At 35.7% G+C, this 26,293-nt stretch overlaps 1 protein-coding gene across 1 annotated transcript in view; it reads right to left on the bottom strand.

Moving 5' to 3' along the window:
* The window catches only part of LOC6033741 (mucin-5AC), a 180,828-nt gene that overhangs the window by 135,093 nt on the left and 19,442 nt on the right, over positions 1-26,293 (bottom strand). Inside the window, exon 2 of the mRNA XM_038255326.1 lies at positions 2,498-3,262. Coding sequence (XP_038111254.1) covers positions 2,498-2,593 — 96 coding nt within the window. The 5' untranslated portion in view covers positions 2,594-3,262. The remainder of the gene's footprint in view (positions 1-2,497; positions 3,263-26,293) is intronic.

Genomic DNA, 26,293 nt, shown 5'->3' with positions numbered 1-26,293 from the left:
AATAAAAAAAATTTAATAGTGTTACTTTTCGAAACAAGTGCTGAAAATTTCAACTTTTCAGCATTTATTTTGAAAAGTGTTACTTTTCGATTATGTTATTTTTGGTACAGAAAAGTAGGCTTTTTCATCTTTCAAAAATGACAGGAAAAGTAAGTCGTTTTACGATGGAATTGCAAAAATAAGTTTTTAAACATTTTGCAAACCTTTGGCAATAAAATTTTCCCCATTTTTTTTTTGTATTTTGATAAAAAAAACACCCAAAATCATGCATTATATTTGTGTTTTATTTACTATTTATTCTTGTAAGAGAGGGATTGTTATCCCTGAGGGCTGTAGAGCACTAACCAACAGTTTTTTTGTTTTTTTTTTTCATTGGTAATATTGTGTTTATAACTTATGTAAATAGTGAAATATCTTAAATTTTTGATGTTATCCTTTGCAAGAAAAATAATAGATTAACTGAAAGTATACGTTGTTTTATTAGCATTAGCATTAGCATTAGCATTTGGAGGACGCCCCACCACCGGAAGGCTCCACAACTCTTATCCCACTGTTTGGTCTGGTTGTGTTAGACCCTCATCCGGAACAATAATCCAACACGGGAGATACCATGTCTTCATCTTTTGATGAGTGTGTAATACTACCCAGGGCATAAGGGGGTCCAGGCCGGGTCCAAGCTATCCTCAGGGAAGGGGAGGATCGTTAGTAAACACCTATCTAAAGTGCGCAAGGACCCCTACGTCACCTTAGTGGTATAGATGTTTGTAGGGAGGTTTTGGACTCAATGTTAGTAGGAGAGGTAGAACCCTAGGATACACCTCGAAAGGCGTTGCGGGTTGGTTGTAACAGTATTCCTAATTCCAGTCTAGGCTCACCAAGTCGCCATGGCCTAGTGGTTAGCATTTTTGCTTACCAATCCAAAGGACGGGGGTTCGAACCCCGCCACAAGCAACTTTGATTTTTCGTTCATATTCAGCATTTCAAGTATTTCTATGTCCTTAACTTTCTCGATGGGAGCAGATGGGAATCGAACCCAGAACCATTCGCTTACAAAGCGAACACCGTAACCATTCAGCCACAGCCGCTCCTAGTATACGTTGTTTTATTTATGATGAATTTTGCATATTTAATTTAGTCGAAAACTATACAATGAAAAGCAAAAATATAATTTTATTATTTTAAGACCTGAATCAAGGAATTTAAAAAAAATACAAGCTCTTCCCAGCAAACTTCGTCCTGCCCTTTTTTGGTTACCTGACGTTTCTTGCTTGTTTGCTAATTCAGCCTCCTGTGATCAAAATTTGATTTTACGCAGCTTTTCCCATACAATCTGCAGATTCTGCAGGAATTGGTTCCAGAGTGGCCAAAGTTGTCACTTTTTGGCGTAAGAACCTTCCTTGGACTTTTAAGAACCCAACGCAACAAAAAGTACCTCGATACGACGCTCCGTATTGAACTGATTCGCGTTCGAACAAAACCATCGAAATTTTTTATGTATATAGATATAAAATTATTCAATGTTTAATACAAATTTCATTTTATGATGGTGAATCTCTTTTTAATAGTTAAGTAGTTTTCCAAAGCAATTTTTATACAAGAAAAGAAAATGATTAATAGAACTCATGATCATATGTGACATCAACTGTTCTCAATTTAAATTTTTATCAGCGGAATAAAATTAGATTTTTGAAAAAAAAATGGTTATATTTTTTTAAACAGAATGAAGCCTGAAAATCAGATTTAAGCATTTCATCACATAGGAGAATTCCTCCTATGTTTGAAAGTTTAAGAACTCGGTCCGAACTCTGTGTGCAATTTGCTCACTATTTAAACGAATAAGTTTTGAATGAAACTTGCTTGCTAACAATTCCCATTAAGCTTGATATGGGCTAAAAAAGCTTTTTAAAAGCTGTAATCGTCCTCCAAAGTGCTGATATGCCAACATTAGGTGCATGATGACTTACATGCCGTTCGGATAAGAAATTCCCATTGTTTTTTTTTATTTTTCGATGGTTTTTTCTTAATATGTATGCCTATATACTAACTCCCTAGTGGTTTGACACTGATTATCGGGGTCCTTATGCAACGTTTACACACACTACCAAACTATTGTTTTGTGGAACAAAATCGTGTCAATCTACCGGGGGTTTAGTGTACTCAAAAGAGTAACTTCAACATGAATTGGTGCAACTGATAAAAATGGGAGGAATCAAATTTTTGTCGATGTTTCAACTTGAAAAAAGTCAGATTTTTTGGCTGCACTGCTAGTTAATTTAAACTTCAGACTCATCGCGTTAAAAACCAACAACTCACCAGCAAATAAGTTACCAAAACTCCACCCTGAAACCCCCAAACCTAAACATTACACATGTCTGGACGGTGGCTAACTCGTTTTTCCATCCGCTTCAAATTTCCACCGAAAAGCTCCATAAAATATTCACAATTCTGTTTTATTCCCTCCATACTCTAACACACACATCCCATATGGGAAACTCACCATCGGTCTAATTGTGCTGGGACATCTGTAAAAGTCACTTCCTGCGGTCAGACTCTGCAGATACTTGTTCTTGTTGGTGCCGTAGATGGATTCCATGGTGGCTGCCGGGTTCGTCCTCTCTCTTTTTTTGCTTCCAAATACTTTTTTTCCGCCAAACAGTTCAACTTTCGGTTTTTGCTTCCTTCCGGCGCTCCCACTGCCCAAACTGCTGCTTCGGAAAGTGGTGAAAAACAGTTCAGCTTCCGGCTGAAAAATGACTCCCCCTCTCTCGCCTAGCTAGATCAAGTATGACGAATGTGTTCTGTGTGTTTTTTGCTGTATTCTATTTTTTTTAATTTTTTGCTATATTTTGCTCACTTTTCAAACCGGACTCACCGACCCCGTTTCGGGCGGTCCAAGCCAAATTTTCAAATCACACATTGCTCCCCTCGCGTTAAACTTTAAACTCGAACACTTCACTTTCACTAGGTTAAACTCTGATGAACTCGCGCAAAAACTGGGCAAAACTGAACAAAAAACAACCAAGCTTTTAGTGCACTCTTGCGGGCCGAACCACGTGGAGCGCCGGGGAGGTCCACATGTTCGATGATTTTTCACTTTTGTGCTGTACGCGCTTCCGAAGCGATTTTCCGTTTTCCACCCCACTTACTTCCACCTACTCCGTAATTAAATCCCTCGAGAGGTTGATAGCTCCAGGTGATGTAAAGATTTCGCTTTTCCAGCACTCGTCGTCTCCATAAAGCACGGTGTCTTGCGTGTCGGAAGCTGAAAATGAAAATCGAAGATAATACTATAATTACACGTTTTAAATTTAAATGGTCAGTGAGGTCTAGACAAAACTGAACTTAATTGAGGTTATGTATGATAGTTTTAGCGAAAACTTTCAACTGTTACTATTAAAAGTGAAAAGTGATTTTAAATATTTTTGCATTTTATTTAAGGTATAATTCGGGTTAACTTAAAACAATATCTTTTTAGTATACAGTATGGCCCATAAAAAAATACGACATTGTTATTTGGTGAAAATCGGGCCAGTTTTTACTATTTATGATGTACGTACACGAAGAAAAAAGAGTTCCCAAAATCGTGAACGTTCATGAAAATGGGAACCACGAACAAAGTGTTCAAATTTCATGGTACGTTTTTCAAAATCGATTTGAACACTTTGTTCGAGTTTCTCATTTTCATGAACGTTTGTTCACGATTTTGGGAAGTCTTTTTCTCCGTGTAGCATGTGTACATTTTAAATAGGTTTAAATCAAACCACCAATGCTAAGGGAATACCCTTAACATAAAAAAAGTTACAGCACATCGAAATTTAGAAATTTTCCAATTTTCTCCTCGCCCAGGCCATATAAAGAAAAAACATGCTTTTTTCATGTTGGTCGATCTGGAGAGCCTATTAGGATTTTTTATGGACTAAAGAGTAATCAGCCTTCAAGGTTACAATGACAATGAAACCAAATTTGTTCTAATTTTAAGCAGAATTGGAATATTTCTACAAATAAACCTCAATTTCAACATATTTAATTATACAAACCTAATGTCTTTTGGTAAAGAATCACGAACAGCAATATAATTCAGTTCCATTTTACGTTAATTAATTAATTTAAGTTCTTTTATGCAGAATAGGAAATTAGCTACCCTATAAACTATAAAAATATCATATCATTGCAGCAAAAGACTAAAGTTCACTGGTGCTGAACCAGCAATGAAAGAATTGAAAGGAACTAATCCAGTTAAAGTTGTAATAAATGACGAAAACGAAGTTGACTTTATAGCTGTCGGCCACCATTGTTAGTACAAACAACTAGTGTCTTCCTTTATCTACAAGGACTTCGCAGCCCTGGGCTCCTAAGTGTTTGAAAGTATGGCACGGAGCGACGGCGCCGAATACCCATATTTACACAAAGAATTTAAGAGCGCCCGCCGCGATGTGCAATTTTTGACCAGTACAAATGCATTTGAAAATTTTCAATCCGTTTAGTATTGCCCCGGTTAGTGATTATTTTTTCAATTCAAATGTATTGAAACCGTTCTAATAAAAATACAAAAATGCATTTAAGTAGTTTACAGATTTTTCAACTTTTAAAAGTATGAAAATTATTCGCATTCTAAGTAACAACATTATGTGAAATGTTGGGTTTTTGATATTGAAGCTAGTTTTTCATAAGTTTTGATGAATGTCGCAAGAGTTATTTCTAAACAAAGACGTTTTCAATCGGCAAAAAATAAATTTTTAAGGCTGTATCACAATTACCAGCAGTCCAATCAACAAAGTCAACAATGTAATTTTGTAAGAAATTTTGTTAGTCCAAATTTTAGTATGCTTTTTTCTCTAAAAATCACATTTTTTTATAAAATCATGCACCGTTTTCTAGTTGTAGCCATTTTAAGGTAAAAAAAATCAGAATATAGCAATTCCATGTCAAATAGGGAATCGGTTGTACCCGACCCTCTCCGATTTCAATGAAACTTTGTAGACATGTTATCCTACGCTTCTATAAGCCATTTTTGTGTATATGGAGCCAGTTACACTCGATAATGACATTTGAGAAGGGCGTAAGTGTTTTAAATATTTTTGTATTTCGTAATTTAAATATTGCTGTATCTCGAACCGTTGCATCGTATCAAAAAGTGGTCAAAGACAAACTTGTAGGAAATTTGACGGGCTTTCCGTAAAAAATACACTGAAAGAAAAAAACATTCCACTTTTATGAGATTTTTTGATTTTTAAGTTTAAAAGTCAAATTTGAAGGTGAGCCCACGACTTTTTTTCGTTCAAAATTTTTGTGAAAATAGCCTAAGATATTACAAAAAGACTCACGAAAAATGCAGGATGGAGCAACTCACCTAAAAAAATACAAAAATCATGTACTGAAAAAATAGGTTTTTTTTACCGGAAAGCTCGTCCAATTTCTAATAAGTTTGTTTTTTTACCACATTTCAATTGGATGTATGGGCTTACAGATATAAGCTAATTTACTATCCAGGTTACTATACTACACTGAAAAAAATATTATGTTTTCAGTTATGAGCAATGTAATTAGCTTATATCTGTAAGCCCATACATCCAATTGAAATGTGGTCAAAGACAAACTTATTGGAAATTGGACGAGCTTTCCGGCAAAAATATTTTCGAGACTGAAAAATCAAGTCGGTCATGTAGAAATTCCCAAAACCATCAAAAAACCTATTTTTTCAACATTTTCATTTTTAAAACCGCTGTAACTTCACAAGGATTGGACTTACGACAATGGTCAATATGGAGACTATTATGTAAAATTGTCTGGAGAATCGATTCCCGTATCAGGCTTTTGAAAATTTTGACGTTTAGAGCAATTTTCAAAAAAACTGTTTCAGTAAATGATTTTTGTATTTTTTTAGGTGAGTTGCTCCATCCTGCATTTTTCGTGAGTCTTTTTGTAACATCTTAGGCTATTTTCACAAAAACTTTGAACGAAAAAAAGTCGTGGGCTCACCTTCAAATTTGACTTTTAAACTTAAAAATCAAAAAATCTCATAAAAGTGGAATGTTTTTTTCTTTCAGTGTATTTTTTTTTCAGAAAGCCCGTCAAATTTCCTACAAAGTTTCATTGAAATCGGAGAGTGTCGAGAAAAAAGTACCTAAAAATTTCCTGTTTTGGGCTGGAATTGCTCTTACGCGAAGCTCCAAGGGGGTCAAAAATGTCGGAAATGCAACTTCATCCGGCTGTATCTCGGCAAAAACTCAACCGTTTTGGATTATTCTCGTTGCATTCGATCCGGAAGGATGTCAAGAATCACCTAAGACAAGGTAGATCCAAGGAGGGCCTCGTGGCGCGGTGGTTAGCGGCTTCGGCTGCCGATCCCTAAGTTGCTATGGGGCGCGGGTTCGATTCCCGCCTTATCCTCCTGGCCTTCTATCGGATGGGGAAGTAAAACGTCGGTCCATTTGCGTAAAAGAGGTTTTGTTAATTTAATCTAATCGGTTTTATCGGTGAAATCTGACGCAAATTTTAGAAGAAAGATAATGAAATTTTAGGTGGATAGGTCGACTAAGAGTCATAGAAGAAGATATAAAGGACGGAAAACTAAGTCAGCGAAGGGCCATTTGAGGAAGTATGTGTGTGTGATCAAGTCTTTTAGCCTTCTAATTTGGCTCTGTACAAGTACTGAGTGAAACACACAGTAAATGTACAGAGACAAATTATTCCTGCAGCGTCATCCATATGACTCCCGGCCGTCCGGGAGTCATATGGATGACGCTGCAGGAATAATTTGTCTCTGTACATTTACTGTGTGTTTCACTCAGTACTTGTACAGAGCCAAATTAGAAGGCTAAAAGACTTGATCACACACACATACTTCCTCAAATGGCCCTTCGCTGACTTAGTTTTCCGTCCTTTATATCTTCTTCTATGACTCTTAGTCGACCTATCCACCTAAAATTTCATTATCTTTCTTCTAAAATTTGCGTCAGATTTCACCGATAAAACCGATTAGATTAAATTAACATCAGTTCTCGGTGACCAAAACAATATGGGAACACGGAGAAAAAAGAGTTCCCAAAATCGTGAACAAGCGTTCATGAAAATGGGAACCTCGAACAAAGTGTTCAAATTCCATGGTACGATTTTGAAAAACGTACCATGAAATTTGAACACTTTGTTCGTGGTTCCCATTTTCATGAACGCTTGTTCACGATTTTGGGAACTCTTTTTTCTCCGTGAATAAAAAGAGGTTTTGGGTGACTCACCACACATAACCTTCGGACGCCTAGAAATGAGCAGAAACTTGCAACAGAGACCACAAAAGACCCGGGGGTCGTTAAAGTGGATTGCTTTGCTTTTTTTTAAGGTAGATCCAAAACAGATGCGTCTACCCTAAGTTACAATGAAATAGGCATTTCCAACTTTTTTTCCAAGGGTTCAAAGAGCCGGTGAAGTTGCATTTTCAACTTTTTTGACCCCGTTGGGGCTACAAGTGTTAAAAAAAAGCTTGAAATCAAATTTTAACATATTATAACAACATTCTTCATGTTTGAGTTAAATTCTTATAATTTCTATATTGATATTTTTAAATTGAAAAATGGTGCAAGAAAACAAAATTATTCATATCGTAAAATTGAGAAATTTATGAAAAAGCTTGGATTGTTTTCTAAAAATGTACAAAAAGACACTAAATTTAAATTTATTTCATTTTTAACTGTCTTTCTTTCAAACTGAGGTTTTTTTCTATTTTTTTAAATAAATAAGAAAGCAAAAACTGATGTATTTTTCCTGAACAACTTTTCAGTGATAAAGTGTTTTTTAAGCTTAAAAAAGCAAATTATTCATACAAAAAAAAGATCACTGCAAAGATTTTAAAAAATATTAAAAAATGTCTCAAAAAGAGTCAAGAAATTTCAGAGCAAAAAATTTGTTTTAAAATAAACTTTGAATTTTGAAGAATAACGAATTAAAAATGATTTAATATATTGTTTACACTTTTTTAATTTGGTAAGTAAAAAGTAACTCTAGCCCCGTTCTTGAGGAGAACACCAGTGAAGGGTATCGGGGCCGTCATTTACAAAGCGGAATCAGTGACAGTTTATCAATCAACTTAATGTTAACATGTTAAGGTTAATGTTAACATTCCATAGAGGAGCGGCCGTGGCTGACTGGTTACGGTGTTCGCTTTGTAAGCGAATGGTTCTGGGTTCGATTCCCATCTGCTCCCAACGAGAAAGTTAAGAACACAGAATTTTGAAATGATGAATATGAACGAAAAATCAAAGTCGCTCGAGGCGGGGTTCGATCCTCCGTCCTTTGGATTGGTAGGCAAAAATGCTAACCACTAGGCCATGACGACTTGGTGAGCGTGGACTGGAATTAGGAATACTGTTACAGAGAGCGAGTTGTGGCGCTTTAACCACGGCAAATAGTGTCCAGGGCATTCGTGGAAATACAATGTCCCATCCCAGAGGGTCCCGGAGTACCAAACCTTCTTAGCATGGTGCTCCCAACGAATACAACCAAAATCTCGGAGCGTATGGTGGTGTGTCCCCACGCTTCTTCCTCCCCTGTCGATTCAGAATTGTGTTGTTGTTCGAACACTCAGTGCTCAAACTCAACCCAATTACGAGTCATCTCTGCGATACGGCTTTACGCAGTAGGCCTGGCCGCTTTAACGCTTGTGATGTTTCAATGCATTCCGATGCAATGGCGCACTACAAATGTTAATAAATGACAAGAAGAGTGCTAGGCGTCATCTAACCTAAGGCACTCTCCAGGATCCCTTCGAAAGATTGGCTGCGCTAGGGTCTGATTAGATTAGATTAGATAAGGTTAATGTTAACATTCCATAGGTTGTCTTCCTAAGGTGTCTTGATAAGTTCCAGTTTGTGACGATACACTACCTTCCCTTTACTAAGCAATCGAATCCAGTAGAGAAAAGATCACCAGTTGTTTTGGTCCGAGCCGGAATTTGAACCCCGATCTACCACTTATGAGGCGGAAGCGTTTCCACTGGGCTTCGTGGCTCGGTCTTTTAAATTTGGTGTGTGATTAAAATAATTTTAAAATATTTGAATAAAGGTGCACAACAACGAAAAAAGTTTTTTTTTTTTCAAAGGATATTCGAATTCAAATTTCGTTTGAATAAATTTCATCATGTCTCATAGATTGTAGTGTTGAGGAAATTAAACTAAAAAAAAATGCAACGCCAACGAGCATTGAAATTTGAATGTTTTTTTTTTTTTTTCATAACACAATTATATCAAGGTATTTAGTTGCAGTCGTCAAAACAATAACTATACAATTTAAACAAACAAAAATTTTGTTTATCATTCTTTAAATAAAGATATATAGATCTTATTTGCAACACTACTTCTTTTATCTATTTACTTTAAAAGAAGCCAATCATAAAAAATTAAAAAAAATTGTTTACTTTATCAACTTTATTCAAATATTAGTTCCGGCCCACCACTGCTTCAAAAGATTCAGATTCAGATTAAGATACGATAGATCGATGTTCTCTTGTGATAAGCTTGCTGAGATTCCTATCTAGTTAGTTCAAGTGAGCATACAGGCGTCGAGATTTAAATCATGGTTGATCATAAATTTCCATGTTACTGAGGAACGCTTTTGATAAAATAAATAGAAAGCTTTTATGGGGCCATCCATAAACCACCTGGAAGCTGTGAGGGGGGGGGGAGGTAAGCTATTGTCCATACTCCATACAAAAAAAGATTTTTTTATGGACAATTGTCCACGAAGAAGGAGGAGGGAGGTTATGGATGGTCCCTATTACCAGCTTTCAAATTGCCACTTGCAACAAATGTACTTCTTCATACAGGTCTTTACAGATAAAGACTCCCCTCAAAAACTCCTTCACCACATGCTTTTTGTTGCAGAAAATAAACATTGCTAAGCATCTTCAATTTTCTGCCAACCTTTTTCAATTCCCCTTACTTTGCACACCACTCGAGCAGTTTTAGGTCAGCTCCCTTACAAAACGCTCCCCCTATTTTCTAGACCTCGAGCTCGTGCAACACCTTAAATGGAGGGCTTTTTTTCTCCCACAAACAATCTCACAAGTGTGTATTTGTGTGCGTGGTGCACCCAGTTATCGAATAGACTTGATGCACAATGTGGTACTTATAAAGTGTAGTCCCCAACTCATCCCCGGGGAAACTCCAGAAGGGAACAAAAAAAAACGCCGTTTGATGCCAAACATGCGCGGAAAGCTCACGCAAAATTGGATCACCCGAGCGTGAGCTTTTCTCCCCCTGCTTCTAATAAAAAGTAGTTCAAGATGGCTCGCTGTGCGATAAGTTGGCGGGAAAATATGGTCATGATGGGCCCGCGTGGAATATGATTTAATTAAGTACCAGAGCTTAGTTACAGAGTCAGGGCTGATGGAAATAAAAAAACGGAACAACTCGACAAAGGGAAGAAACGTTGTTGACGGACGAGGGGACAACATGACCAGCTGTGAAGATTGAGAGCATGTTGTGGTTGTAGTTGATGATCGAGTTTTAAGACCGGTGGAAAATGTGTCGCTAGCATTCCGTTGTTTGTTGTCTGTCTTGCAGTGTGGTCATTTGAGCCGGGCGAGTGTCTCGAGAAATGGGAATTGTTATCGCAATCAACGCCAACGTTCGTCAGCGCGGATGACCTCAATCGTGGGAAAATTTCGGACGTGGTTTGTCACTTTTACTTAACGGGAAACAGCCGGTTGAAGTTAGTTGTACTGGAAATGTGACGCTTCACGCCGTTGAGGTTCAGGTTTCTTTACTTAGGAAGGAAAAGTGATTTAGTCGAATGTTTACGACCTGCTCGGAGTGAGAATCATAATGAACGGGAATTTATTATGTGAAACAAATTTTTCCCGGAGAAAAGTGAAACTGCGCGGTTAACTTGTCGTGCCATTAGAAGAGGAGTTTAATGGTTATACTTTTACAGAAAGCGCGGGTGGAAGTATACTAAAAATAAAGAAAATCATATCAAACATAAATTTATAAATCTAATCTAATCTAATCTAATCAAACCCTAGCGCAGCCAATCTTTCGAAGGGATCCTGGAGAGTGCCTTAGGTTAGATGACGCCTAGCACTCTTCTTGTCATTTATTAACATTTGTACTGCCCACCATTGAAAAAACGGCTAATATCCACTTTTGGCAAAAACGAGATATTAGCACCAGGTGGTAGAGGACGTTCCAACGCATCTTCTGGACCTTGAATTTTACTGAAATAGTGTTTAGACTTGGCTGCCGATGCGAAAAACCAAACGGCTAATATGCCACTCTTATGGGAAATTGGCTTGACGGAGATTTTGTGGCAAACACTAAAACGCGTTTTTCTCGGAATACTTGATTTGGCATAATAGCCGAATTTTCAATTATGGGCAGTGTAGTGCGCCATTGCATTAGAATGCATTGAAACATCACAAGCGTTAAAGCGGCCAGGCCTACTGCGTAAAGCCGTATCGCAGAGATGACTCGTAATTGGGTTGAGTTTGAGCACAGAGTGTTCGAACAACAACACAATTCTGAATCGACAGGGGAGGAAGAAGCGTAGGGACACACCACCATACGCTCCGAGATTTGGTTGTATTCGTTGGAAGCACCATGCTAAGAAGGTTTGGTACTCCGGGACCCTCTGGGATGGGACATTGTATTTCCACGAATGCCCTGGACACTATTTGCCGTGGTTATAGCGCCACAACTCGCTCTCTGTAATAGTATTCCTAATTCCAGTCTTCGCTCACCAAGTCGTCATGGCCTAGTGGTTAGCATTTTTGCTTACCAACCCAAAGGACGGAGGATCGAACCCCGCCTCGAGCGACTTTGATTTTTCGTTGATATTCAACATTTCAAATTTCTGTGTTCTTAAATTTCTCGTTGGGAGCAGATGGGAATCGAACCCAGAACCATTCGCTTACAAAGCGAACACCGTAACCAGTCAGCCACGGCCGCTCCTCAATAACTATGGCGCCCTCCAAAGGTAAAAAAGTAAAACAGTTGCTTTTCTCCATACATTTTGATGATTTTTCCCATACAAACTTTAAGCGATTGGAGGGAGGAGTTCCCGTGATCAGAATGAGCTCAAATTTGGAATTTAGCCTAGTGATGGGTCAATCTTTGATTTCAGGGGGTAGCCCCAAAAAAGTCCGGATTTGGACCACCCTAATGTATGTGAATATTTAATAAAACATTTTGTTTATGCGAGAGTATAATAACATTTTATATATAAAAGCAAAATTAAAATTTTATACATATATAAAATAGGGTGGTGCAAATCCGGGCATACTCATGGCTACACCCTGGAATCAAGGATCGACCCATCATTGGGCTCCAAATTTGAGCTCATTCTGACCACGAAAACCCCTCCCTCTAAGCCCTTGAAGTTTGTTTCGCATTCGCATTCGCATGGAGATGGTGATCTTAGCGGGTTGCAGACTGGATTTCGTCATGTATGTGTGATAATTGTCCAGCCCAGGTTGCTTAGAAATTGATTAGAGGGAATTTAAACCAATTCTACCCAAACAGGACAGGTAGCACCATGAAAGCCATCCATTGCCGGCCGCTCCAATCTCGATATCAAACATAAATTTATAATATTAATAAAGTGTGATCAGGCAACAATTATCACGAAATTATTCATAAAAAATAGTGTAGGGTTAATAGAGTTATCTACGTGCGCATGTATTGCGTGTACGTACACGAAAAAGATTGAGGTTAAATTTTGTACCGGAAAGCAAAACAAATGGCGTGCTAGTGTGCTCTATACATACTACATACATTTAAGAAACATAAAAATTGAGCATGAGCATGAAAACACCCAAATTAATCCCCAGGCATGTGCAAATAACTCAAGAATAACACATCTTGATACAATTTAATAACTCACAATTCAAAACCTGTTAAACCAAGACCTCAACATGTTATTGAAATACCCAGATTAGCTGTTATAATAACTCAGATAATATCAGGAAAATCGTACTGCAAATAACTGACGTTGTAATTTTTTTTGCAATGAAATAAACCAATAACAAAAAAATCACAACAAAACATGATCGAAATAACAAAAAATATATTAGATTAAAATCAATATCAAACTTTGTTATGATAACACAATTTGTTATTCCTAAATCGACGCCACACAATTGACTAAGCGTCACCACAAATTGAACACTTAAGAAACTTGATAAGGTTTGCGAACAGAAACTTATATCAGGGAATTTTCCTTTTTAAATAGAATAACATTGACTTAAACGATTGCATAGCTTTAAAATATAATGTCATTTAGAAAATAATGTTTTGAAAAGAAATTAAAAAAATTAAAACTTATTGCATAACACCCGACATTTTTTTATCAGATTTTTTTAAATAAGCTATTGCACATTCGTATCATGATTTCATCAGCCTAAATATACAGTTGAGTTATTCTCCAAATAATGAGCATATTTTTGCAATTTTTTGGTTTATTTTATTTATTTGGATGAAACTTCTTTTCCTATGACCAAAAGAGCCATTTTGCATCATTAATTCGACCGTTTAATGTTGCCATTTATTCATACAGAAAGGCTGTAAAAATTAAAAAAAGACGAGAAAGAAGAGCTTTCTTCAGCAAAGTTGTAAATATTGCATAAAAAATAGTTAAACTCTCAAAAAAAAAAATCATTCATTATTCACAAAATCTCACATTATGTTTGCGCATGCAAAAGGTTCAGATTGTAGATTTGTATCAGTTCAGTTAGATCTAGTACTACAGAATAATTCTAAGCATCTTCAAATGAGTTCTTGGCATTTTTATAGAATTTCCCGCTAGAACTACCAGCTTTGGTCATAAGAATCTTCTCGAGAAGTGGCCATTGCTCCACGAGACACAGTACAGAACAGATCAGACAGAACAGAACCGTCCTGTTCTGAAATACAGTTCAATATGTAGAAAGTTACAGTTTTCTTGTTTAATTACCGTCCAGTACAGTTCAATAAACCAACAGAAACCAAGAGCAACAAAGTTTTGATTACAAATTACTGTGCACTAGCTAACCCGCGAGTTTCAGTTCTGTCCAGATCCGGTTATGCCACGAACCAAGCACCAGACGCTCTTATGTGCGTTAACATATTAGAAGACAAAAAAATCTTTTTTTTTTTCGAAAACAAAATAATTAATACTTTTCTTGATTCTATTTTTAAATGTAAAATCAAATTTGCACTAAAAAAGTTCTTCATAAATAAACATATTTTTTTGTTAAAGACGTAATCTTTCTTACCTGTAGAACTAAGCTTGACCATCTCTGAAAATATGTTTTCTGAAAGATAAGATCAGTTCTTGCGAAATAGCTTATTTCCAACTATTTCACTTTACAAAGCAACAATTACTGAGCTACTCAGATACAACTAACTAAGTTAGTTGAACTAAGTAACGTAAGCAACAATTTTAATGCCAGAAAATAGATAATAAGTGAAATTTTCTGATTTTTTTAATTAAAAAAGTGGTCATGATCTTTTAAATTATACCGATTATTCCGTATTTCATTAACGTATTTTAATAAGGAAGAATTTATATAATGGTTTTTCAATTACCCTGCTTTATGAAAAAAATAATTTAAAAATTAAAATTGTTCCAAAAGAAAAATAAACTAATCAGTAAAAAACAGTAGACAAATTTGGTCTCTGAAAAAAATTAAATCAAGTGCTTGTTATGTAAAATTTCAAATAATCCACATAAATTGTGATCGACTTATATATTTAAGAGCTAATATTCAACCATAACATTTCATCGTTTGTGTGCTAACTTGTGACACGTCTGCTGTAAAAAGATAAGACGTGCTACAAGATAACACACAACGACAATGTTTCAACCTTCCAAAATTTTAGCTATTTTTCACTATGTATCTGGGTTTATTTTTAAACATACCGATACGGGAATCAAACTCACGACATATGGATTAGAACCCATAGGTCAGGATTCCCAATGTGCAAATTAATTATTTAAAAAAAATCTGATTTTTCCATGCCAGACAGGAATCTAATCCATCGACTTCCATGTGTAAAATGTGTATTCGCAAATATCCGAATGAAAGAAAAAAATTCAGATAACAACTAAAATACCAGCATATCATCGTTAGTTGAGAGATCTTCTCTTGGAATCTATGACATTTCCCCGAAACCCACATTCCCGAAAGACATTTCCCCGAATGCCACATCTCCGAAAATACACTTTCCCGAAATGTCATTTGCCCGAAAATCATTTCCCTGAACAATCCATTTCCCCGAATGGCCACATCCCCGAATGGCGACTTCCCCTAAAAAACATTTTCCCGAATGGCCACTTCCCCTAGTTTTCCACATTCCTGAAAATCATTTCCCGAATGACCATATCCCCGAACGGACATTTCCCCGAACGCCACTTCCCCGAACCCGGTCAGGCGGGCATGTCCGTTGCCCGGAACCGCGCGCGGGACTATCCTTCCTTTTTGGCAATCACAACCATGGACCCCCCCCCCCAATAGTGTCCACGTGGTTTATAGATGGTCCCTAATTAAAGCTCGGGACCTCGGCAACCAAATTTAACCAAAGTTCAGGACATAGCACAGATTGGTCAACCAAACAAATCGTTTATTGTTCAAATTTATTGTTTTCATTGCGTGCTCTATTTTACGTTTATTCAAGGTCAAACATTGAAACGTGTTTTTCTCGGAACGTCAAAAAACGACAAACGACAAGATAGCAAGACAGCGTCGATTTGATACATGGATCTTTTCGCAAAAAATACATTTAGTTGAAAATCAAAATACAGTCCAGAATCCTTATCACATGGATACCGTTTTTGAAAATATTCCTTTGCTGATAATTACCCATACAAAAAAAAATCTTTTTTTATGGAACGTGGATGATCTCAATACCCCGTACTCTTTAAGTGTCCACGTGGTTTATAAATGGCCTTCTACGGTTATTTGTTTTTTTTTTCATATTTTATAAATTTTTATATCTAGGTTATCATTAGGGACAATTTAATTTTTGGGGTAGTAACCATTCGGGTATATATAAATTCGGGAAAACAACAGTTCGGTAAAATGGTCATTCAGGTAAATAACATTCGGGGATCTGGAATTTTCGGGTAAATGATTTTCGGGGACGTGGAATTTTCGGGAAATTGATTTTCGGGGAAGTGGCACTTTCGGGGATGTGGAATTTTCGGGGAAATGATTTTCGGGAATATGGGATTCGGGAAAGTGGTATTCGGGAAAGTGGGATTCGGGGATAAGGGATAAAACCCTTCTCTTGAAGTTAGAAGATCTGGCAACCCTGTCTTCAGTTATGCCCAATTAAGTGATATTTATGTTCATTTTTGAATCCGGATCTGACTTACCAGTATGAAAACCTTTGCAATAATCTGCTCCTTGGCAATGAGTTGAGATTTAAAAAAAGTTATTGATTTGTAAAAATCGTCTAGATTATACATATTTTTAAACACCTTGTCCTAACAAAGAATACAGGTCTTATTTTTTTATAAGAATTCATTTTCAATTGAAATTCATGCATATTTTTCAGAAAGCAAATCAGTTATGTTTTTATAATTATAATAAACACAAATAAGACAAACATGAGTCCGAAAATACGTTCTCCAATACAGAGAAGTAACAATTCCTGCGCACCATCTTCACCAATTGACCTAAAAAAGCAACAAAATCCAACAAAACCATCCAATTTCATACCCAAAACATGTACCCCGAATTCCACGCTGGCTGGCTCGTGCCCGTTTCTCGAGTGGCCATCATTACTCCGGCACAGTGTCCGCTATGAATTGCAAATAAACGTATAATATGCGCCACACTGAATGGCAGAAGAAACATCCATCGTCCATAGTCTGGGCTGTGTGGTTGAGGCTGACGAACGTGCCAACCAAGACGACGACGACGGTGGCCAACCGTTTTTCTCTTGACCTCATCTCCGCATAGGAAAAGTTTGCTGCCTCAAAAAGATGCTGTACACACTTATGAATAACTAACTCGAGATGCTTTCCCCCCTCAAGGCTTATGTTGCAGCATGTTCTGAAAGGAATGGATGCTGCATCGGTGAACTCTTCGAAGCAGGAAGTCTTCTTGATGTCAACCACCTCGATTAGATCTTCTAATAGAGTGGGAGTGGCTAGGGGAAAAGAAGCTCGCGAATATTCGTACTTCTAGCAGTTCTGTAGAGTCCTTCGAAGACGATCATGCACGACTTTGTCCCAGCTCTCGCGAAGAGTCTTAACTTTTGCATCGTTTCACCTGGATCCCACAGATAGAAGCCAGTCCATTCTTACAACCGTTCCTCTAAGACTTCGACCTCTTTTCCCTTCTTGCTCTTTAATGCCCGCGCGAATAGGCCTGATTTTCCAGTTATTCTTCGGGGTATTCCCCCCGCCCCCACCCTTTGGGTTGTGCAGGGTCTGGCTGGGCCCCCGATGGACCGTTTAAGGGCATTAAACGCAAGAAGACTGGCGTGGTGGCATCAGCGTTGCCAAGACAGGACTGGACTTCAGGGAACTCGTAGGTCGTTATTACGCGTCATCCATCACACGAAGACGTAACTGAAGTACAAATGTGCTCTTCAATAAGAATCATCAGGCATAGCGTTTATCATGAACTTTTCCATTTTTTTTTTATTATGAAAATATTTAGTGTATTTAATATCTATAAAAAAAGTTTGCTAGCCAAAACAATACCTTTAGAAAACGATTTCAAACAAATTTATGTTTGATGGTATCGCAATAAGATGATTTTTTCAAGCAAAAAAAAGATGGTAAAAATTTTCGGTATTCATTTAATTATATTAATATATTAATGAATTAATGTTCATAATTGATTTATTAATATTTTCTACAAAAATTCCATATTGTTTTGCGGAAGAACTTATAAAATCTAGAGTATTATTGCAAAACAAACAATATGCCATGGATTTCCTATGTACATATCACCTTTTAAAAGAGATAGCGAGGAATAACCCATTATATTTTGACAATTAATTTAAAATATGTTTTAAAACATAACATATAATTTAAAAAAAAATATTCCAGGTTTCTGATCTGATCTGATCAACCAGTTTTACAGAAAGAAATAATAGAACTCTTCCATTCGAGCAGTTTTTGCTTTTTTCTTCAATGTATTCCTTATGGGAGAACTATCATTTCTACCACTCGAATCTAATGCTCCATTGATAATAATGACCCATATTGAAATTATACGCAACTTTAAAGCATTAATGACTTCCATGGCAATCAATTCTATTTTTTGATGTTCACGATCGAAACCATTCTCTATAGTTTTTTGTCACAAACATAAAATGTCGAACAAATACTTGCCGATATTTTGTCATTTATTTGATTAAGGCTGAGGACAAGTTTTTTTATAACATTTCACACAATATTTTTTATAGATCGAATGTTAACAAAAAAAAAGTGAAACATGCAGTTCCTTTTTTTATTGTAAATTTCCAAAATGTAAATTCTACCAAAACAAAATTTTGGAATTGTATTTTTGATAGGTTTTCAATACACATACGAATTAAATTTCAAGTAAAAGATCAATTTAATAGGTCACATACAAACGTGCAGAAAAAAAAATCATGTTTCAGAAAACTACTTAAATCCACTTAAAAGATGGTTTCCAATTCAAAGTTTACAAATTTCACTTCGAAACTTAAACATTTTTAAAATAAACCGTAACTTGCTGAATCAAATCTTAATCTACTTGCTGCTGTTTTTGGTTATATTTTGGGTTTCTATGTAAAATTATCATTTAAACCGAAAATATGACCAAAAATCGATTTGTTGACAATTTGGCTCAATTCTGAGGGCAGATTCAGATTCAGCGGGCAAAATTACATGGAAAAACATATACCTGGAGAATTTTCGAATTTCGTTAGAGTGGTACCATATGGTTTTCCTTTGAAAATTAGACTTTTTCAAATGAAGATATTTTGAGTTTAAAGAAAAACACCCCTGAGATTTTTTCAGCGTTTGTAGTGCTGGATTTTTCTTTCAAATGCAACCTAGAGCTTAAAATTTGGCTTGCGCCATTTCGAGATATTTAGTTTTAAATTTGCATCTTTTTTACCTTAAATTGACTGTATTTTTTTACCCTTAAGTCCAAATTGGCATATCAAATAAGAAAAATGTTCGTTTTTTAGAGTTCTTAAAGTGCCCCGAACATCATTTTTATCTAAAACTTAACCCTGAATTACCACGTTCAAAAAACTGATTTTTGAAGGTTTGCTCAGATGCTTTCTATAAATTTGGTCGTAGAAGGCGTAGATTACGAGATAAAATGTTGGTGTCTTCGACAAAGTTGCATGAATTGGTAAGCCTAACAACTTTTTAGATGACGACAAAATTTTCAAAAATATTCCTGAAAGCAGACGTGCATCCGCTCTAACTCCTCTTTTAGAAGAACTTTTTTGGCATTTGGCGTAGATGATTCCCAGCATGTTGTGCCAGTGTTTAGAGTACACTAATTACGCTAATCTTTAAGGCTCCCGAAGACCCTGAGAGGCTATATCATAAACCAAGTGAGATATAGGGTAAGAACCGTTAAGTGCACTCAAAGAGCTTTTAAGACGTTCTTCTTGAGAGCTTATGAGAACAGTCACGTGAAAATATACCTGAAGTCGGTTTTTCCAATGAACCAATGTTTTCTAAACATTATTCATGCTAAAAAAAAGACGTTTTTAACTAGCAACAAGCATAACATTACTTTAAACTTAAATGCCAACCAGAACAAGCTGAGTGCCGTTAAGAAGAGCTCTTAGTGCCGATGCATGTCTGCCTGAAAGGTTAGATTTTCAAAATCACCCTAATCGTGAAGCACCCTAATTTTCAACCAAATCAAAAGTTGCCCCTTTCCATTTGCAACAATTCTTCTGAAGACACCAAAGCTCCAAAACTTCACCATTTTTCGGAAAATCCATTTTCCACTTTATTTTGCGTTCTGGACCACTGTGCAATTTTGCCAAAAATAATACAAGAAAGTTATACAATAAAAATACTTTTTTTATATGAAAATCAAATGTCTACAACAAAGATTTGCATGCTCTTGTCTCATCAGGGTGCAGAGATAGCCTTTGAAAAAAAAATAGAAAACTTGGGACCACCCTAGTATCGACAAAGCCAAAGACGTAGACAGAAAAAAAATTGCTTTGGCACCAATGCTGCTTAATGCTTCTCCGAAGCAGAAATATTGTTGTCACGCTAAATTCATTCTTCAGATGGACAAATAAAAAAAATACAATGAAAAGTCGATTTCCGAAATCTTAAAAAAAGATCTCTATAAATTATTACAGTTATACAAATGTAAAAAAAAATTGCCGTATTTCAATGAATTTACAAAAAAAAAAAAACTTTAAAAGTGCCTAAATTGATCTTGAACACAATAAATAATCGTTCAACAGTAAATTGTAAATAATTTACGACCAATTTCACATGTGTTGACATGAACATTTTAATTTAAGCAATTTTTACCATATTTTTAAAAGGGGAGACAAAAACTAGAAACCAAATTTGCATTGATGTGAAATAGCTTCAAGCATCCTTTAAGACAATTTCCCATTTACAAGTTGACCCAAAATTCAAAACCAACCTCTATAGGGCCATGTACTGGTATTAATTACATCCGACATGTTTTCTCAAAGCCTCACAACAAGCAATTTGTGATGAAAAATTAATGATTACCATGTACTTTTCGCTTGAGATCCCCCTAATTTTCCACAATAATCGAGCTTCAGATTTTCACCTCCTTGGCCAAACCCTTTTTTATCCAGCCAGAATTTCTGCAAACGACTCCGTCAAAAAGGGAGTAACTCCAGAAATATGCATAATACAACCCACGGTGGCTGCGGGTTTGCCTGCTATTGACTGATGGAAAAATGGTGGCGGAAACATTTTTTGTGCTAAAATTGGACCCGAAACAGGCGCCGTTCTCCAGAAGCGAACAGAGTACAACTTTTGACGAACCGGAGACCGCATTATTAACCACGAAATTAAATGTTGCAGCCTTCTTGTGGCTTTTTTTCCTAGTGAGAGGACAAATTGTTTGAAAAGTCCTGGGGAGTATTTTCAAATGGGTTAATAAATCAACAAACTTGATATTAATTACAGTTCAAAATTTACTTCTCCCGAAAATAAAGCTACTTTTCACATTGAAATTTGTCTTTTTCAAAGTTTATTCCTGAAATCGTCGGAAAACGGAAAAAGAATGTAAGAGAACATTTTGCTTCTTTGGTGTGGCGAAAAGTGGCAGCGCCAGACCGGAGGAAAAACAACCAGGAAAAGTTGATCAGGGCAGGTAAATTGAAGTTTGATTGCTTCCAGCCTATCCACAAAAGGGCAGAACCTGGGGGTTGACAAGAGGTGCCATGCTATTGTGTTGCAGCAAAGTTCCGGAAATGTTGGCAAAAAACAGCAAAAAGTTTGCCTTCGGGAAAACTGACCATCACAGGATGATGTTCCATTTTAGTGCGGTCTTCAGGAAGCAAAAGAAGCAAATTTCACCTGGACAACAGTAGTTCAAGTAGAATGAATTGAAAATGATTGAAATTTCAATTTTCAGAGCACATAGTTCCCATTTTCCATTAGAGTTCACCTGAAAGAAAAATCAACTCGTTGGGAGTTGACTCGAGGAAAAAACGAATTGAAAGGAAAATCTCCTACATTGCTGCTGTGCAGCACTGCAAAGTTCGAAATTTGAAATTCCAATTCCGAAAAGAAAGTAAAAACTTTCGGTCGTCATCGTGATTGCAGCGGAAAACGAATCGGAAGCGAGATTTTTTAAATGTTCCCAAACAGCAGAGAGGAAAAACACACCTGCGTGGTGCCATCATCATCTCTCGGTACTCGTGCCGCCACCGCCGCCATCGACAACTTGAGGTAAATACATGAAGCAAATTACATTAATCATTCCCACGCGAGAGCATACGCGTGCAGGCGCCTTTTCATTAAACTTGGCCGCGCAAGACGGTTTTGTGCGGGGAAATTTTCGGATGGTTTGTAACACTTTTACTTGCAGCACGTGTTCTGAGAAAGTGAGTTTAAAATTTCGCTTGAATGATTTAAAGTGTTTTAGTCGAAACGTGGATGTTGAAAATCATAATTAATGCAGTCGTTATCTATAAAACATGATTTTTCAAGTTGTATTTTTTTATTTAGATTGAACATTGTCCATACCTTCCCTATGCCCACTTAATCTCGCGGGCAATTTTGGATTTGCGGGCCGCATGTGAAACATAAATAAAAGTCTCAGAAATTTTGTAAAAAAAAATCTATATTTGAATAAACCTCATTTTCGCACAACATTTTCATTTAAATCAAATTTTGATATTAACACATCGTTATGGCTCTGAAAGGTACAATTCTCGGTTGGCCATTTGGCGGCCATGTGTGTTTTAGAAAATAAAAACATTCATATCTTGGTTCAGAATGTATCAACCAATAAGATTTTTTTTGTGTTTTTTGTAGAAGCATTTCAAATATCGTGATTATTTTTTCATTTCATTTTTCTATTTCTGGATCCTGAAATTAGACCCATCATTGAGAGTCATTTCTTTAAGAGTGAATGACACCATTTACGACTTTAACACATTTACACATACACTTTACCAAGATAGGGGAACTATACCCTTATTCAGCCTATTTCTATTATCGGCCTATTAGCACTTTGATCATAAATTACAGCTTCCATAAAGTGTTTTGGACTGTTGCAAAGTAATGAATAGCTCAAATAAAAGTGAGCAAGCAACTCTCCATTGTTGATACATCTGAAAATGTTGATTTAATAGCGGAAAACGACAAAAGTGATGAGAATTGGTCGAACTGCTTAGAGTGATTAAAATGGGTATATTTCCCCTAAATGATTCAAGATTTTAGGTACGTAATATTTGGTTTAGCTTACAAATATATTTTTTGGAATGAATTTTCTTTTTAGCCTTAAAAGTTTTGCTATCCTTTTCTTTTTTTATAATTTGATAGATTTTTTAAACTAACTTTATTTTTTACAATATCATCATGAAAATATATTTTTGCTGAATAATACCAAATATGTTGAATTGCAGAAAATGGCTGGTGTTAAACAAGAGCCAGCTTTATCTTTATTAAGAAACAGTAAAAGTTCAAAAAAACCTATTGTTACATTAACTTTTGTATTATAAAATATTTCATCATTTAAAAAGAAAACTAAACTCACAACTAACCAAATTATAATCAATTAAATGTTTGATATATTTGCACCAAATTTTAACTTTTCGTTACTATTTTACTATGTTTAGTTCACCGGAATACTAGTATAATTGTAAGGAAATATAATTTAATCATCATATTTTATATTTTTGTTCCGATAGTAAAATTGAGTTTGAAATTCTATGTCAAGCAAATAAAAAAATGAATCAATTCCAAACATTCGGTTGAAATCTACTGATAGCTGAACTGAAGCGATCTTTCTGCAAAATTTCAAAACCATGCTTGCCCAAATGTATACTTATTTCATTGAAAAAATGAAAAAGTTAAATTACAAGCCATGGATTAAAAAATGTTTTGAAACGCAATATACAATAAAACCGTTGTTAAAAAAAATATAAAAAAAAGTTTAAATGACAATTTTATTTTTGAAAAACAATTCGACGGTCTAACACTCCCATTTTTGCAAAAAAAAAAACAAAAACAAAAAATATGCCTCACATTGATATTTTAAATTTAAAAAAAAATGACTGCTAATTTTTTGAATCAAGGGGGCTACAGAAGCTTTGAAAAATATTTGCAAATGACAATGTACGGTAAAAGTCTGATTCGTCCCTTTCAAAGGCAAGTTAATTTCTTAAAAATTATTTACTCTTGTGATTTCAATAAATAATCTATAATCAGGGCTTCAACTTTGAGCGTCGTACATATTTTCAATTTGATTCAAATTTAAATTTGAAAACTTGCAGAAAGATCCAATGTGGTCAATCTTAATGTTTAAAACTGTTGGAAACATTTTCTTAACGATAAAATGCATCGTGGCATAAAATTTTAAGAAATAACTATTTGGAACACAAGTTTTTCAACTATAAAAACGAGTAACGTCTTATAATTTTTTTTACAAAAAGTGACAAAGCATTAAAGTACTTCCAAATGTTAGTGTTAAAATTTAATTGAAATTTACTTATTAACTTTTATAAATTATCATAAAATAAGAAACGTATTCATCATTTTTTCTGAAGAACTTTACCTGAAGATTTCTGAGTGGGTAGAATTGTATTATAATTTTAAAACCAAACCACGACACCCAACTTTCACCAGGTCGAATTCATTACTTTAAAGATCGAAAAGAGCAAGTTTTCGTCTACTTAAGAAACATATTATGTTCCACATATGTGATTCTACAAATGTTTAGTAAATTCAAGTGGTACTTGAAGTTCCCCACTGCAATGGTTATTTTTGTAACTTTGTATGGATCTTAACCTATACTAATAATGCTTGTTAACAAAACAAGAAAACCGAACTTTGCATAAAATAATAATTAAATCTCAAATTGTTATATCATAGTTAAAAATAAATAGTTTAAAATAAATTAAAATGAACAAATTAAAGGTTAAAGTTTATTTTACAACAAGTTTAGTTAACAAATAACCAAATAATACTTGATTAGTAGGGTGCTCCGAATATGGGACTTTCTTTCAAAACCTCGCTCCACAAGCTGAATATGGTTCCTTGACCTATTTTAGGACTCTGGGCCAAATATGAGCAAAATCGGTCATCATTTACCCATTGATACTCGGTATTGAAGTTTGTATGGGAAAAATCGAAAAAATGTATGGAAAACCCAAGTTTCTTACGCTTGGTCTGCACGGTGTGCTACTTCCATCCAAATATTCTCAAAAGTGAGATTCTTATTAAAAATTTAATGCTCTACAACTTTGTAGAACATACCAAAGCTCTAAAACTTGATCCTGAAAAGTTATTAGCGATTTAAAAAAGTTATTTTTGTATGAAAAACATTTTTTTCACCAATTTTAGGCTCGGGTATCAATGGGTTTTTTGTCCGAGCCACGTAGCCTAGTGGTAACGCTTCCGCCTCGTAAGCGGTAGATCGGGGTTCAAATCCCGGCTCGGACCAACACAACTGGTGATCTTTTCCCTTCTGGAATCGATTGCTAAGTAAAGGGAAGGTAGTGTATCGCCACAAACTGGACCTTATCACGACACCTTAGGGAGGCGACCTATGGAATGTTAACATTAACCTAAAACATGTTAACATTAGTTGAATGAAAAACTGCCACTGAATCCGCTTTGTAAATGCCGGCCCCGATACTCTTCACGGGTGTTCCCCTCAGGAACTGGGAAAGATTTACTTACTTATCAATGGGTTAATCTCATCCAATTTCGCTCAAAATTTACACAGATGCTGTCTGTCACGCTCAGAAAACAACACCTTTTAAAAAAATGGGTAGAGATAGTTTTGTCTAATTGTTTACCCTTCAATAAAATCGTGCTTTCTTAGCATTTATTATTTTTATTTTAGTAGTGGGCAAATACTGATTACACGGGTGGTAGAAAATTTGATTTATTGGACGAAATTAACCCCATCGTGCCTCTACCCTGGTATCATTTTAGGTTTTAAGTAGGCCATAAATGCCGATTTAGGTTGTATGAGGGTTTTCAGAACCATGAAAAACCTGTAAAAAAAATTTTTGATGACAAATTTATATTTCTTGTAATGTTATGGAAATCGTCATTAATCAATAATTATCAACTAGGGCATCAATGATTGTGTGTCGAAATTATATAAATTTCTATACATATTTTTTATTTGTATAAAACATATCCACCACTGGTTTTAAAAATCACAAGAATCGGCTCTTGATGATCCATTTTGTTACAGGTATTCAGATATTTCAGTATTTCTCATTCTCTCTATTTTCATTTCCTCAATAAATTTTAGTTGCATTGATTAAGTTATTTTCAGAATAAAATGCTTATGGTAATTGATTCGTTACGAATCGGTATAGAACCTCTTCCAATTCAATAGCTCATATTTTACCATTACCTCTTGCTTAAGGCTTCCACATCTTCCACGTATTACGCCACACTCGCCGCATAATAAACTTCCGTAATTGAGGGAATCTCACCCATAAACTCTGATTATCTCAAATTTGAATCCGCTAACGATATAAAACCTCTCCCCCGTTCGCTCTCTCTTCTCCATTGAAACTTGAACCTGCCTCTCCAAACTTGAACCGCATTCCAAATTGAAAATCGAACTTGTTAAACTAGAACCATCAAGTTGCCTCGCTCCAGCAACAACAACAACAACCTT

This window comes from Culex quinquefasciatus, chromosome 2, assembly GCF_015732765.1.
Source record: "Culex quinquefasciatus strain JHB chromosome 2, VPISU_Cqui_1.0_pri_paternal, whole genome shotgun sequence".
Lineage (NCBI taxonomy): Eukaryota > Metazoa > Arthropoda > Insecta > Diptera > Culicidae > Culex > Culex quinquefasciatus.
This window is presented reverse-complemented; position numbering and strand designations above follow the sequence as displayed.